Source organism: Muntiacus reevesi, chromosome 1, assembly GCF_963930625.1.
Source record: "Muntiacus reevesi chromosome 1, mMunRee1.1, whole genome shotgun sequence".
NCBI lineage: Eukaryota > Metazoa > Chordata > Mammalia > Artiodactyla > Cervidae > Muntiacus > Muntiacus reevesi.
In genome coordinates, this window is record NC_089249.1 from 228247337 (window position 1) to 228264358 (window position 17022).

The 17022-nt window shown below is 39.6% G+C and overlaps 1 protein-coding gene across 7 annotated transcripts in view; it reads right to left on the minus strand.

Moving 5' to 3' along the window:
* SIL1 (SIL1 nucleotide exchange factor) overlaps positions 1-17022 on the minus strand; it is a 235297-nt gene that overhangs the window by 71473 nt on the left and 146802 nt on the right. For all 7 annotated transcript variants that reach the window (XM_065918651.1, XM_065918652.1, XM_065918649.1 and 4 more), the window contains exon 7: positions 12896-13017. In XM_065918651.1, the coding sequence (XP_065774723.1) occupies positions 12896-13017 (122 nt within the window). The remainder of the gene's footprint in view (positions 1-12895; positions 13018-17022) is intronic.

Genomic DNA, 17022 nt, shown 5'->3' on the forward strand with positions numbered 1-17022 from the left:
CATCTATGGTCACTGGGAACCTTTTCAGGTTGAATCCTGAGTCCTTTACACAAGACCCAAGTAGTCTTTGAGAATGTTCTTGCTTCTGATTATGACAAGACATCCAAGATTATTTTGCACACGTTTTACTCCAGATTTGAAATGAGCCAATGTGAAATCAGAGTTCCCTTTAATGAAAAATGCTATTTTAGAGGTAAATGTTATTTATTAATAGAAAATACGATCTAGGAGGCCTAGTTGATCATTGCTACTAGCTTTATCTTTTTTTCTAGATTCTTTCAGTGGACAGAGCTAACAAATACATTTTTTAAGAAAAAAATTCATCATGAAATCATGCTAATACTTTCAATCCAAAATCAGGACTAAGAGGGATTTTTACTCAATATTCAATTTTACATCAGTATCTCCCCTCTGTCATGCTGAAAATCCTAGCTCTCAGAAAAACCAGCATAAATATTCATCTGCTTTATCCCACAACACACATAACAGTCTCAGAAAAACAACACTAACATTTCCATTAACAATAAGATTTCTGAAAGGTTTCACAGATACCTTTGTCTTTAAAATGCAACCAAATTGGGATGTATAGTTAAATTACTGGATTGTAAAATCACATAAAATAGTTCCTCCTTGTGTGATTATCCCACCAATTCTATAGACAACTAGATTCAATTGTTTCATTTTGTTCTCAATTTTTATGAGAAATAATTTTTTGTAATTACTTTGAGTTTTAAAATTACATAAAATATCTGCACGATTGCAGTCCCTTCTCCCTCTATCAACCATTTATCCTTCACTTTTTTAAAAACATAAGTACATATGCATCCTTAATAGCAGTTATTCATAATTTTCTCTACTTTTTTCATTTAACAATATATCCTGGGAAATATCACAACAGACATTCTGTATTATTCATTAACATTCCTAAATCTTTTCTTACAACTGTGCAGCACACCATGGAATAAATGATACAATTTATGGTATAGTATAATTTATTCCATCTATTCCCTGCTGATGGACGTTTGGACTGATTCCCCTCTTTTGCCATTACAAATAGTGCTACTGTGAATACCTTGCGCATACATATGTCTTTTCATATCTTTATCTGTATTATTTTAGAGGCAGAATTCTAAAAGTAGGAATAATATTTCAAAGGGTAAATATATGTGTGCAATTTTGTTGGCTACTGTCAAATTTCATTTTGTAAGGGTTGTGCTATTTTTAAATTCTACCACCAATGTATAAAAGCCTGTTTCCCCACAGCTTCACAAACAGAATATACTATCTACTTTTTTGGACTTCTGCTTTCCTGATAGGTGAAAAACGGTATCTCAGTGTAGTTTTAATTGGTCTTTCTCTTCTTATGAGTGAGGCTGAGCATTTCTTCCTATGGTTAAATCACTTACACTTCTTTTATTCTGCAAACAGTGTGTGTCTATCCCATTTTTCTATAGGGTTATTAATGTACCTACTCTCTATTTTAGGCACTCTTTATATATATTGGAATACTAATGTTATATCTCTAATTTGCAAACATTTTTTCCACTTTATTATTTATTGAGACTGTTTTAGACTAAATTCTCAGCTTAGAGATTTTTAGAGCACAAAAAGAACATGATTTCCAGCCCAAAAGTACTCAGGGGTGAAGAATTTCTTTGGAAATTTTTCTACCTTCCATTCAAAGCTAAAATGCCTTTTCTAAGTAGAAGATTTTCATTTTTCTAATTCTCCTTTTCAAGGGCTCAAGTTTTTATCTCCTGTCTCCCAGCTTAACACTTGTTGAAACCAAGTGATCTTGGCCACTAGGAAACAAGTGTTCTCATAACAGATGTAACTTCCAGTGTTTCATATCTCTTAGAATTTGTGTCTCTGAAACTTCTTTCAAAAAAAAAAAAAAAAAGAAAAGAAAAAAAAAGAAACTTCTCTCAATTTCTTGCAGGACTACCACATAAAGAATATGTTATTTTCCCTTTAGGAATTCAAAGCATTAGCCCTAAAGTGTTTTTGACAGTTGAATTGAGCAATGTTTAAGGAAATGTTTATATATTACAGATCCAGCATCTTCAGGTTTTCTGAACCAAGAATTCTTTTTGAGAAATGTTAATCACCATATGCTAGATACAGAAGTCTTCAACTTTGTTTTGCTACTTATTGTATAAATTTTAAATACAAATGTAATACACACTCACTGGAGGAAAATAAAACAAAATAGAAAATAAAAAACTTCTCTGTTCCTTGTGGCTTCATTACTCCCACTGATTTTTGGTGATTTCAGCTTTTGTGTTGGACCATTTAGTTTGTACCATGAAATGCTCTAAGCAGCTACATGAAACTTACCCTCTACAAAGTGCTGTGGTTACCACAGGCTTGGATACCAGTTTCACTCTCAAGAAGCTCGGTTTTATTGGAGAAACAGAGGAAAGAATTGGCCAATGCAGATAATTAGTTGTATGAGACTGTTCAGGAGTCCAGACAACAAATGTTAATAAAGTTGAAAGGAAAGAACTTTGTGGGCTGGAGTTATGCAGTGAAGAAATTAAGGAGAAGTTAGTCAATAATGAAAAAATCTGAAAGCAGCCCCATAGAGGATCTGGAGGAGGCAGGAGAACATTAGAGAGAGAGATTCAAAAGAAATGCAGAAAGGACAAGTTCATTAAGCAAAGTGGTGCCTCCCTCCCCACAATGAACCCTTTGTTTCTTCAGTACCCTGGTCAGGCTCAGCTCTCATTTTCCATTTGTCATTAATTGCCATTTAAAAAAAGAAATGACTTCGAATGCAGCTTTAAAAGCTATAAAGCTATCGAACTGCGTGGGCCAACCTGGTTAATATGTTGGTTAATTTCTGAGATACAAAATGGTTTGAGCGTCTCCCTGCATCTGGAGGAGTGTGAAAAATTAGGTCATAGAGTCAAGAGGTCAGGACTAGTACTAGGAATCGCACTTGGACTTTTATTCAAATTCTGGCATCTCCAATGTGTGACTGCATCCCACCTCTAACCTTCTATTTCTGGGCCTTCAGCTGTGTGGAAAGGTTGGGGGTTGGGAGTGGGTAGTATTGCTACATACATATTATACAGCCCTAGATTTTTAAAGGGTCAAGGTGATATATCTGACAATAATATACAATCTTGTACTCCTTTCCCAATGTGGAACCAGTCTGTTGTTCCATGTCCCGTTCTAACTGTTGCTTCTTGACCAGCATATAGATTTCTCTGGAGGCAGGTAAGGTGGTCTGGTATTCCCATCTCTTTCAGAATTTTCCACAGTTTGTTGTGATCCACACAGTCAAAGGCTTTTGGTATAGTCAATAAAGCAGAAGTAGACGTTTCTTCTGAAACTCTATTGTTTTTTCTGTGATGCAACAGATGTTGGCCATTTGATCTCTGGTTCCTCTGCTTTTTCTAAATCCAGCTTGAACATCTAGAAGTTCCTGATTCACTTTGAAGCCTCGTTTGGAGAATTTTGAGCATTACTTTGCTAGCGTGTGAGATGAGTGCAATTGTGCAATAGTTTGAACATTCTTTGACATTGCTTTTCTTTGGGATTGGAATGAACACGGACCTTTTCCAGTACTGTTACCACTGCTGAGTTTTCCAAATTTGATGGCATACTGATTGCAGCACTTTAGACGAGATCGGGCGCGTTCAGGGTGGTATGGCCGTAGACATTGCAGCACTTTAACAGCACCATCTTTTAGGACTTGAGATAGCTCAGATGGAATTCCATCACCTCCACTAGCTTTGTTCGCAGTGATGCTTCCTAAGGCCCACTTGACTTCAGACTCCAGGATGTCTAGCTCTAGGTGAGTAATCACACCATCATGGTTAACTGGGTCATGAAGATCTTTTTTGTATAGTTCTTCTGTGTATTCTTGCCACCTCTTCTTAATATCTTCTGCTTCTGTTAGATCCATACCGTTTCTGTCCTTTATTGTACCCATCTTTGCAAGAAATATTCCTTGGTATCTCTAATTTTCTTGAAGAGATCTTTAGTCTTTCCCATTCTATTGTTTTCCTCTATTTCTTTGCATTGATCACTGAGGAAGGCTTTCTTATCTCTCCTTGCTATTCTTTGGAACTCTGCATTCAGATGGGTATATCTTTCCTTTTCTCCTTTGCCTTTCACTTTTCTTCTTTTCTCAGCTATTTGTAAGGCCTCCTCAGACAACCATTTTGCCTTTGTTTCCCTTGGATGGTTTTGATTACTGCCTTCGTATAATCTCACAAAGCTCTGTCCATAGTTCTTCACCACTCTATCAGACCTAATCACTTAAATCTATTTGTCACTTCTACTGTATAATCATAAGAGATTTGATTTAGGTCATATCTGAATGGTCTAGTGGTTTTCCCTACTTTCTTCAATATAAGTCTGAATTTTGCAATAAGGAGTTCATGATCTGAGCCACAGTCAGCTCCTGGTCTTGTTTTTGCTCACTGTATAGAGTTTCTCCATTTTTGGCACAAAGAATATAATCAATCTGATTTTGGTATTGACCATAAGGTGACGTCCATGTGTAGAGTCATCTTTTCTGTTGTTGGAAGAGGGTGTTTGCTATGACCAGTGCATTCTCTTGGCAAAACTCTATTAGCCTTTGTCCTGCTTCATTTTGTACTCCAAGGCCAAACCTGCCTGTTACTCCAGGTATCTCTTGATTTTCTACTTTTGCATTCCAGTCCCCTATGATGAAAAGGACATCTTTTATTGGTGTTAGTTCTAGAAGGTCTTGTAGGTCTTCATGGAACCGTTCAACCTCAGCTTCTTCAGCATTTGTGGTTGGGGCATAGTTTGGGTTTCTGTGACACTGAATGGTTTGCCCTTAGAGACAAACAGAGATCATTCTGTCATTTTTGAGACTGCACCCAAGTACTGCATTCAGACTCTTGTTGTGTTTCTTCTAAGGGATTCTTGCCCACATTAGCACATATAATGGTCAACTGAATTAAATTCATCCACTCCAGTCCATTTTAGTTCACTGATTCCTAAAATGTTGATGTTCACTCTTGCCATCTCCTGTTTGAGCACTTCCAATTTACCTTGATTCATGGACCTAACACTCCAGGTTCCTATTCAATATTGTCCTTTACACCACTGGATTTTACTTCCATCACCAGCCATAGCCACAACTGAACATTGTTTTTGCTTTGGCTCCATCTCTTCATTCTTTCTGGAGTTACTTCTCCACTCTTCTCCAGTAGCATATTGGGCATCTTCCAACTTGGGGAGTTCATTTTTCAGAGTCATATTTTTTTGCCTTTTCATACTGTTCATGGGGTTCTCAAGGCAAAAACATTGAAATGCTTTGACATTTCCTTCTCCAGTGGACCACGTTTTGGCAGAACTCTCCATCATGATCCATCCATCTTGGGTGGCCCTACATGGCATGACTCACAATTTCACTGAGTTAGACAAGGCTGTATACTGTCACCCTGTTTATTTAACTTATATACAGAGAACATCATGCAAAATGTCAGGCTGGATGAAGCACAAGCTGGAATCAAGATAGCTGGGAAAAATATCAATAACCTCAGATATGCAGATGACACCACCCTTATGGCAGAAAGCAAAGAGGAACTGAAGAGCCTTGTGATGAAAGAGGAGAGTGAAAAAGCTGGCTTGAAACTCAACATTCAAAAAACAAAGATCATGCTATCTGGTCCCATTGCTTCATGGCAAACAGATGGGAAAACAGTGGAAACAATGGTTGACTTTATTTTCTTCGGCTCCAAAATCACTGCAGATGGTGACTGCAGCTATGAAATTAAAAGACACATGCTCCTTGGAAGAAAGTTATGACCAATCTAGACAGCATATTAAAAAGTAGAAACATTACTTTGCCAACAAAGGTTTGGTTTTTCAAAGCTATGGTTTTTCCAGTAGTCATGTATGGATGTGAGAGTTGGACCATAAAGAAAGCTGAGCACCAAAGAACGGATGCTTTTGAACTGTGGTGTTGAAGAAGACTCTTGAGAGTCCCTTGGACTGCAAGGAGATCAAACCATTCAATTCTAATGGAAATGAGTCCTGAATACTCACTGGAAGGACTGATGCTGAAGCTGAAGCCCCATCACTTTGGCCACCTGATGCAAAGAACTGATTCATTGGAAAAAACCCTGATCCTGGAAAAGATTGAAGGCGGGAGGAGAAGGGGATGACAGAGGTCGAGATGCTTGGATGGCATCACTGACTTGATGGACATGAGTTTGAGCAAGCTCTGGGACTTGCTGATGGACAGGAAAGCCTGGTGTGCTGCAATCCATGGGGTTGCAAGGAGTTGGACATGACTGAGTGACTGAACTGAGAAATCTGAACCATCTACTATTACATCACTAATAGAGACAGCATTCTCTACTCTGCCCTCATTCGCTATCTGAAAAACACTTCATTTCCTAGGTGTCACTTTATTCTTTAGTTTCTTCATTATTACTTCCTAGCACTCAATGCTAGGTCCTGCTATACACTAGGGAAACAGCAAGATTAAAATAGAAAGTGAATTCTATCGTCCCCTGGACTAACAGGGTTTATCATCATTTAACAGGTAATCAAACAAATATTTAACTGCAAATTGAGATAAGTGCTACGAAGAAGCAAGGAATTTTAAAGATCTGAGAGAGATATTTAAAATTTATTAATTCAAATATGTTTAGACGCAATTAACAGAACAATGACTAACAATCTCTTAAAAAAAACTCTCATGACAAAAGTATGTAAATAGATGGTTCTAAAACCAGTATAGTAGCTAAACTGTATCATAAAGAAGCTATTCTTCTCTTTCCCCTCATTTATCCTCTTCAGCATGTTGCCTTTTTGTTCCTGTGTATCTCCTCTCATTGGTCTAAGCCAGCTGTAGCTCCAACAACAGCTGTAGCTCCAACAACTGTTACTCCAACAACTGTAATCAAGGTAGTAAGAAGTAGACAAGGTCTCTTTACTATCTTTATCTTTCAGTTCAGTTCAGTTCAGTCACTCAGTCGTGTCCGACTCTTTGCCTGGACTGCAGCACACCAGGCCTGCCTGTCCATCACCAACTCCCAGAGTTTACCCAAACTCATGTCCATTAAGTCAGTGATGCCATCCAACCATCTCATCCTCTGTTTTCCCCTTCTCCTCCTGCCTTCAATCTTTCCCAGCATCAGGGTCTTTTCAAATGAGTCGGCTCTTCGCATTGGGTGGCCAAAGTATTGGAGTTTCAGCTTCAACATCAGTCCTTCCAATGAACACCCAGGACTGATCTCCTTTAGGATGGACTGGCTGGATCTCCTTGCAGTCCAAGGGACTCTCAAGAGTCTTCTCCAATACCACAGTTCAAATGCATCAGTTCTTCAGCGCTCAGCATTTTTTATAGTCCAACTCTCACATCCATACATGACTACTGGAAAAACCTATAGCTTTGACTAGACGGACCTTTGTTGGCAAAGTAATGTCTCTGCTTTTTAATATGCTGTCTAGGCTGGTGATAACTTTCCTTTCAAGGAGCAAGCGTGTTTTAATTTCATGGCTGCAGTCGCCATCTGCAGTAATTTTGGAGCCCAAGAAAATAAAGTCAGCCACTGTTTCCACATCTATTTGCCACGAAGTGATGGAACCGGATGCCATGATCTTTGTTTTTTGAATGCTGAGCTTTAAGCCAACTTTTTCACTCTCCTCTTTCACTTTCTTTTTTTTTTTTTTTTTTTCCCTCTTTCACTTTCATCAAGAGGTTCTTTAGTATTTCTTCACTTTCTGCCATAAGGGTGGTGTCATCTGCATATCTGACGTTATTGATATTTCTCCCTGCAATGTTGTTTCCAGCTTGTGCTTCATCCAGCCCAGCGTTTCTCATGGTGTACTCTGCATATAAGTTGAGCAAGCATGGTGACAATATACAGCCTTGATGTACTCATTTTCCTATTTGGAACCAGCCTGTTGTTCCACATCTAGTTCTAACTGTTGCTTCCTGACCTGCATACAGATTTCTCAAGAGGCAAGTCAGATGGTCTGGTATTCCCATCTTTTTCAGAATTTTCCACAGTTTATTGTGATCCATAGTCAAAGGCTTTGGCATAATCAATAAAGCAGAAATAGATGTTTTTCTGGAACTCTCTTGCTTTTACGACAATCCAGCAGATGTTGGCAATTTGATCTCTGGTTCCTCTGCCTTTCCTAAAACCAGCTTGGACAGCTTTACAAGAGAACAAAATCCTTCCCAGAAGCTTTTCCAGCAAACATCTATTTATGTCTTATTGTCCAGAACTGGGTCAAATGCTTACCTCTAAATCAATCTACATCCACAGAAAATGGGATTGCCATGCTTGATTTAAACTATTCAGGGATCATTTCCTAGCACTGGGAGAGAGAGTCCCCTCCCTAAACATGTTGCTGCCCTCACAATATCAAGGTTCCTTAAAATAGATTTATAAAAATGAAATAATTGTTTAGAAGACAATAATTGTGAAAAAAAAAAATCCACAGGACTCAGTGACCAGGTAAATAACTAGAGAGAAACAAGACTCAAATATCACTCCAAAGTTTCAAGCTTTGGTAACAAAGACAATCATAAGGCCAAGAACAGATAGAGAGAAATGGGAAGAAAAACCTAGCTTGTGAGATAGACAAAAATGAATTCCTTTTCTTCTCTTTCAGTTTGATGTGCAATGACACAGTCTGATAGAAATGGAGGAAAGAACCTGAGAAAAAAGGCTGGCTTAGACATTGGAGTTATTCACAATGAGGTAGAATTTGAAACCACAGGAAAAGGTAGGACCACTGGTAGAGAAAATGAAGAGACAATAGTGACAAGGTCATAAAAATTTTGGTAAATGGCTGTAGTCAGGAGATACTGAGAAGATAATGTTGCCATAAAAAGAAAAGAAGATGGAGTAACTAATTACAGACATTCAAGAACTCAGGGACCACAATCACATGGCAGCTGAGAAGTAAAGTTTCCAAAGGAAAGTAGTGGTTGACATTGTTGATGTTAACGGAGATGTCAATAAAGACAAAATACTCTTGAACCATTTCAGGGATTGTATCTCATGTGCACTTATTGGATCCCTAACTGTCTAATCTTTCAAGAAGTTTGGAAGGGAAGGCTGGCAGGGGTCAGTGGCTAAGTAATCGAACATTTGTGGGCTAAAAGGAGGGAGTCTAGAGAGTAGCAAGACAGTGAAGAACACTGACAGTGAAGGGGAGAAAAGGAGGATGTGCAGAGGATGGAGATCATGACAAGGCTAAGAACTGTATTTAAGAGGAGAGATGAAAATGTGAAGAGATGATGGAAGTGGGCAGAGAACATGAAATGGTGGGGGGGAATGGAAACAAATTTCAAGATATCTAGTGGATGACAGCAGTAAAGGTAAAGGTCAATGAAAATGATCCCCCAAAATTTCACAGAAGTCAGGAAAGACAGAGATAATACAGATAAGCACTGAAATTCATGAAGGATAGCAGGAAAGAAATCTGGAAATTGGAGGCCAACAAATGGAAATGGGACACAATGATTTGATACTGGCCAAATGGTTAAAATTAATTAGTAAAATATCCGTGGGAGGAGTACAACTATAGGAAAATTAGAAAACCAACAAAGCAGAGGATGAGAGGGTGAAGGTCAGCAGTGGGGTGAACATTCATTTTACAAAGAGATGTATGTAACCCAGTATTTCCTAAGGAGGGTCCAATGAAGACATCAAAGACAGGGTAGAGTGTAATCCTATTCCAGGGATCCATCATAAGAGAACATAATTGCACTATGACTGATAGCACACATACCTCCCTTTTTACACTATGCATAAGTTCATGAAAAAAGGATTGCATATAGTGAGCATTTACAAGCCAATGTAATTGAATAATTCAAACATGCATAAAAGAACTCATGGACAGTGGACACCAAAAGTGACTGAGAGAGGTGCCATCATAAGACGAAAGCAGGTCATAGAAAGACCACTGAAAATATGTGACTTGAAGAAAGGAGGAAGGGAAGGAGGAAGGAAAGGGAGGGAAGGAAAAATAAAGATGCCAAAGGCATCAGACTCCTACCACCCTATTTCTACATATCTTTTTATGCAAGAGCCTGACCTGCCTTGCATATGGGCCAACAAAAACACTGACAGCTGAAAATGAATGTGCATGACCCATAATAAGTGTGAATAATATTTAAATAAGGGAACAAACTGTTTCAGTGGCCATGTAACACTGAGTGGCCACATCAATTATGTTTATGTCAACTCTTTCTTCTTGATCTTGGAATAACTGCTTCCCATTTAACACCACAGAAGAGATCTCTTCATCTACAGAAATGTCTGTGGAGGTCTTATGAAGTAATTAACCCAGGCAGGCAAACAAATACCCTCATGAAGCAGCAAGACTGACACCAACAGATATATGTGGTAGAAGGTAGGCACTTAATAGAAGAGAAAATGAGGAAGAAAAAGGTTTGCAATGTAAAAACAAAAGAAACACTTTAACTCCGAGTTACAGTGATAACTCAAAGTAAAAAGGACACACTATGAACACCATGATGTTATACCCCATGTCACTGACAGGTGCGCTATAAGCATTGTATTGTATATTGTATTGTATATTATGTATATACTTATTGTATATTATGTTCTTCCATATTCATTCAATCTTATGAAATGCAAAGGAAACCTATTATTGTTTCTAGATAACAAATGAAAAAGGTGAGGCTTAGAAAAGTGAAATCACTTGCCTATAGGTAAATAGCCAGGAAATGATAGAAACTGGACTTGAACCTAGATTTTCTGACTGTAGGTACCAGTGGTCTACCAAATAGTCAAACATCTGGACTGAATGAGCAATGTTTTTGTTCATCAGCAGAAAACTGGAAGGAATGATCTCTAAATAAGATTCCCAAACCATGAAACTCCATGATTCCAACATGCTCACGACCCCTTGAAAGCCCTCTTGACAAAGGAAGAGCTGATCTAATCACTTTGTGTGTGCATGTATGCATACATATGTGTTATGTGAGTGCTCACCTGCAGGCTGAGGGCAGGTAGGAAGCTGCAGAAGCAATACTTAGGACACCAGGAATAAATAATGAATATCAGACTAGACCACTGAAACCTGCCTCTGCATGGAAACATTCTTACCTTGCATCAAGTTCCTCTTTGCATAAAACACTTACATTTTCATGGTGTTCAGGAGCCTGCTGTTGGCTTCCAAATGTTCTGGCACCATACCATGCTGTCACTGTAACTGCCCTCCAGTGAGCCATCAAAATCCCAGCTAGAACATTTTGAATACGGCAGTTTTCTTGCCACCAAAACACTAAATTGCAATATTTTATATTTATCTCTATTTAAATTTTAGTGATGCCGCATAAATGTTAACACAGTCTTACACTAATACAATCATGGAAAAGTCTTAATAACACCACACATTGGCACAGCCTCCAGATGAGTTATGGCCTGCTAAGCAGGCCCAAAGCAAGCTTCTCAAGTCACTTAGCTCCCCTAAACCAAGGTGTGACATCAAGACGTTTCTTTTCCCCCATGAAATGTGTTTCCAGAAGCAATGGCAAAGTACACACAGAATCATCAGTTCACATTCAAAGTACAAAGAAAGTACTGGCAATTACAGAGATTTCCAAAAAGGGTCTGGGAAAAGAGGTTAATAATGTGTGAATCAATTATTTCATAGCTTGAGAAACAAAAAGTGAACTTCAGTAAGTTCTCAAGCCTCTAAAGTCTAATGAGGATAAAGATCTTAACTTGTGCAGGGCTGAAATCACACCTACAAATGGCAAATTTATAGATTCTTCACCTTTCCAGTAGATGCACAGGCAGTGATTTTCCTGCGTGTCTCTGGTCGATGACAGCAAGAGAGGTATGCTCTGGAGTCCACAGACAAGCAGGGCTTAAAGATGGGGCAGGTAAGCAAGAAGGGAAACAAAAGCCTGCAGTACTCACGGCATCTCACCTGCAACAATTCTTCTGGCTTTCCTAATTTTGCCTCTCAATTTACTAAGAAAAGATAGCTAAGTCTTTTAGAATTAGAGAGTATCAGACTCAGATTCTGATTAAATAAAGATAATCATAGATGAAAGGCAAAGGAAATCTTTTCAAAACAGAGTCCAATGGTAATGTTCAAAATAGCCCTTCTACATTATCACAATCCTGGCAAGCAAGCAAGGTAACCCTTAATAGGCACCACACATACCCTGACAGCAAGAATTCAAATAATGGTTCCTATTGTAGAAGAACAAATGGTCCTAGGAACAGACTTTCAGAAATGGAACAAACTGTAGCTCCAATGGACCAACTGCAGCTTGAAGACATTTTGACCTTTTTAGGGCAAGTATAATGATACGGTGCTCCTATCTCTTTCTGCATCTACCCTTTGGAGATGCTCATTCCTCTCACCTGGTCAGTCTTCGAGCATAAGCCAGACTAACTCAAATTTAAACAACTCTCAACCCAGAGAGTATGATAACCTGATGGCATGTTGATTGGTTTCAGGCAACTAGAGGTAGGCAAATCTCCCCCCAAAAGGTCCTCCTTGGTCAGGTTCATCCCTTATTCATCACCAGATGAAGCTTCATCTCTTGGAGTTCACTCCCCTCCCTCTCAACTACTTATGGTTGGTGTAACTTCTAATCAGCTTTGACTAAAACAGAGAATGTGACCTAAAATATGTTATGAAATGTCCATACATATAATATGAGGGGGAAGAGAGAGTCACAGATGGTGACAACAGTGAAAATTCTTATCTAGTTAGAATAAAGGCAGAATCAAATTCTTACTCTAGTTTCAATGAGATTACACCAAGTTGCGGATAGAGATGTGCATGAGTTCAAACGTATCCTTCCTCCAGGCCCATCCGGCCAAGAGTAAAGCTAGACTTCACTTGAAGGGTCCAAAGGATCCTGGCCAATGTGATGACCATCCATGCTGCTCACCTGGAAAAGGCAGCCCCCAGCACAAATGCTGCATATTCCTTCACCAGGGGTTCTGTACTGTTGAGCCCGTTGATCACCACCTGAAGGCCACCAAAGGAAAGCAGGTCCTGTGCATTATCCATCTGGAACAGAGGCACTGCTTAGTATAGTACAGACATCAAGGTAAGAATTTCCTTTGGTAACTATTCAAGAACAAACTAAAAAAATTAGGTAAAATGTATTGGTGGTCTTTCTGACTAATTAGGAAAGGGTCTGTAAGAACCAACTAAATTTTAAAACAATTTGCAAAAAGTCGGACACAACTGAGCGACTGAACTGAACTGAATGAGTCACAAGCTTACTCTTAATGTACAAGCCGTTAACACCAAGATCTGGTGTCACTGGCACTAGTAAATGACACTATGCTCCTGGTGATGTCCAGCCTCAGTGGGGGCAGTGGAGGCAGCAGACACTTTAAAATGCTGCTTTTTAATTAGAAATCAGGAACTATAAAAGGAACTCTGTTCCAGGTGGAGGGCTGGAAAAATGCTAGAAGAATAACATTAGCATGCTTCTCTTCCCACTTCCTCACTTTATAGTCTAAGGTTGAATGAATCTGAGGACACTTTGTGATAAATCTGCATAAAAGCCTCTCTCAAAAGCTTTAGCTTAGGCCTGTGCTAACTCACTAGTGGCTATTACTGGACAATGTAGAGCATTTCCATCATCCCATAAAGTTCTATTGGGCCACACTGGTCTAGGCTATACTTAAGGTCCAAAGTCCCAAAATTCAGACTCTGTCTCTTTTATTCTATAGGGGATCTCATTTCCCAAGCTTCACTTGCACCCTGGAACAAGAAGACTCAAGTTCTTCAGAAAGGTCACTGGGTCCTTTTTTCCCCATGCAGCAGCTACAGTCTCCCTTGGAAATATCTTTGTTGCTACAAAAGCTGCCTCTTGTCTACATGCTCATCCCACTCTACAAATCATCAGGAAGAGGCAGGAAGCCTAATAGCAATGTGACTACTACCCACCTTTCTCCTCCATATACTACTAAGCCCTTTCTTACCTGACTCTATTCTTTCAAACTAGAAGATGGCCCTAGCAGAGAAATCCAGTTTGAAGGGCTGTATTTGACTATGCCTATGTTTTGGGGTAGGCCTAGCCTGTTTTTACCACTTAGAAGATCATTCTTCTCAAACACAAGAGCAGGGGTTTTTTTGTCTTTCTGACCACTGGTATATGTTCAAGGATTAACAATAGTCTAAGCATATAGCTAAGTGTTCAATACACAGTCATTAAAACAATGAATAAACTTGATCAGAAAAAAAAAGGTCACTGAAATAAACTCCACTGTGAGTAAAAAAAGGCAGTCTGGGCTAACTGTGCCAATAAAATGAATGGGTTGCTTGTACCACAGACCTAAAAAGATGGCCAATCCAGGGCCATGAAGTAAGCATGGAATCTGCTCTGTCATAAGGGCCCCAGGCCCGGGTTGGCATTTGTCTGCCCTAAACTGTCCTTGTGAAGGGGAATGATTACTGGACCATAGCCTAGCGAACTAGGGAGACTCAGAGCGGGGTGCTTTGTGACATAAGCACAAATAAATACTTGCTGAGTTTTCCTTCCTTACATACTCTGATTTTAAAATCTAAGAATTCACTACCTTCTCCTTTGGTCTTCCTTCCTCCAGGTTTTCCAAATACAAAACCCTGGCTCAGAGAGTCCTGTAATCCCATGCCTGAGATGACTACTTATCAAGGTTGGTATGAGTTCCTAGCAGAGCAAACCAATGCAGTCCAGAGTCACAGAGGTTCTCTTATAGATTCAGCTTATCTTCACTACTATAAAGATAATCCAGGGTATTATTAAGGCTGACATTTACATAAGCTCTTCAGCCTTTTCAAGCTGTTTTCTCATTTGTTATTTTATGGGAGATGAAGTAGGAAAGAGTCACTCTGCCTACTGTACACACAAGCTCCAAAATCTGGGCCCTGCCCATTATCACACAGCAGAAGGTATGACCAGGGCCAGGGTCTGGGGCCAGAACTTTTCCCAGGCTGCTCTCAGGACTGGGTGGGACAGAAAGAAAGGAATTCAAGGTAGAAGGAGGGAGTGCATAATGAAGGAGGCAGTAGGGAACTGTGCCAACACTCAGGAGGAAAAGAGAAACGGAAAACTGACAAGACAATGAGAGAACACAGAAAATAAAGAAAGGGAGAAATGATGGTAAATAATTGAGGAGTCACATGAGGGAAGGCAAATACACTGCCACAGCGTAGATGGGGCAGACAGTGGCTGCTCCTTAAATAATTCACATGCTGCTTCCACACACACGATTTTGCTTTTCACAAATCTTGTTTAATAATTCAAACATGGCTGTGAGGAAATCCTTGGGCAGAGCCAGTTTGGGTCCTTGAAGCCCATGACTCCTCAAAACATCCAATCAGCAGTCTAGAATAAAAGTGGACTAAGTAAGTTTCTTGCAAGAAGAGTCTTATCTTCCTCAAATCTAACACTACATCACCCTACCTGCTCACCACAACTGGAACTTGAGGCCAAGCTATGTCTTCTTCAATACCCGTGTGAAATAACAACTTAACACTACTGCATGGAAGCCCGACATACCAGCCTACCACCTTATCTGTATTTCCACTTGAAAGACCAATGATCTAGAACACTTAAGAGTCTTCTGCCAACAGATCAAGTTTGGTCTTCATCAGGGGACTAGTTCCTGGATTGATAAAACAGGATAAGTTTGGTGATGTCCAAGAAATTGTTAATCCCTCTCAGTGACCCATGAAAGCACGATGGGATGTCAACCTAGTGATGACACTGCAGGATGACCAAAGAACCTGCAAGGGAAATAAAATTTATTAGGGCCCTGCTACCCTCCTCTGTACTCAATCTCCTCTGGGTAAGATAAGCTCTCATAAAAGATCATTTTGGCCTTTTATGCTGCAGCTAAAAGAAGAGCCTACAGAAACCTGACACCTAAAGACCCATCGAAGTATGTTAAGATGAGAAAAAATAAAAGCTGTCAACATCAGAGCAGGACTGAGTTGGCCAATAACCCCTAGGATCCTTATTCCTTTAAATATCTGTAACAGAAAAGCTGTTGGACTTTTTGTTTTTTTTCTACCCTGGAGAGAAAGACTAGAAAAAGGAACGAGAACCCAGGTCCATTTTCTTCTCTAAAAGGATCATAGACCTGCTATTTGAGGCCTGAGAAAGAATTATGAGCAAAGAGAGATGAAGAGGCCATCCCATAATTCCTGCAGATACAGTACACACTCATCCTCTCTCAACACAAAGGCTGGCAAAATCCTAAAGAATGTCTTTTAGCTTAGTTTATAGAGAACAAGGACGCTGTCATGTGTGGGAGGTCGCTGAAGATCTGTATCTTGATGAAGATCTCAAGCAAGCCTTTGATGATGATTACACAGCCCTCCCAGGTCACCATCGCCCCTAGTCTGGATTACTGCAACAGCCTCCTATCTAGTTTTTCTGCCTCTACTCATGCCCTAGGCCTACAGTCTAACTCTCAACACAGTAGCCAGACTTTCTTTAAAAGAAAGTTAGATCATATACTTCTGTAACATTCTCCCAACACTGCCCAATTCCATTCTTCTCTATGGCCCACAAAGTGCTCCATGATCTCCCTTCCATTATCTCTCTGCACTTCATCTACTTCTCTCAGCTCCTGCCACATAGGTGTTCCCCAAACATACTAGACATGCTCCCACCTTAGGGCTGTGACCTGCTGTTACTCGTAACTAAGACCTTCCTTCCCAACACTGCCAATCCTCATCCTGCTCTATCTTTTTATTTTTCAGTAGTATCTATCTCCTTCAAACATATTCCACCTCTTCTAGAAGGTAAGCTCCAATCCCATCCACAAATGTATTTTAAGTGCCTGGAACAGTGCCTGGAACTTAACAGGCATGCAATAAATTAATTCATTCAATAAGAGAATGACTTCTCTTGGCTCCTTCTGCTTAGATCCATCTATTCTCTCTTAGGCTTCATTCAGGTAGTACCAGTATCCCATGAGAGGGAGAATATCCAAAATACTAAGAGCACAGAGTTTAGGGTCATACAGACCTTGTTGCAAATCCCAGCTCTACACTAACTGGGTGACTTTGGGC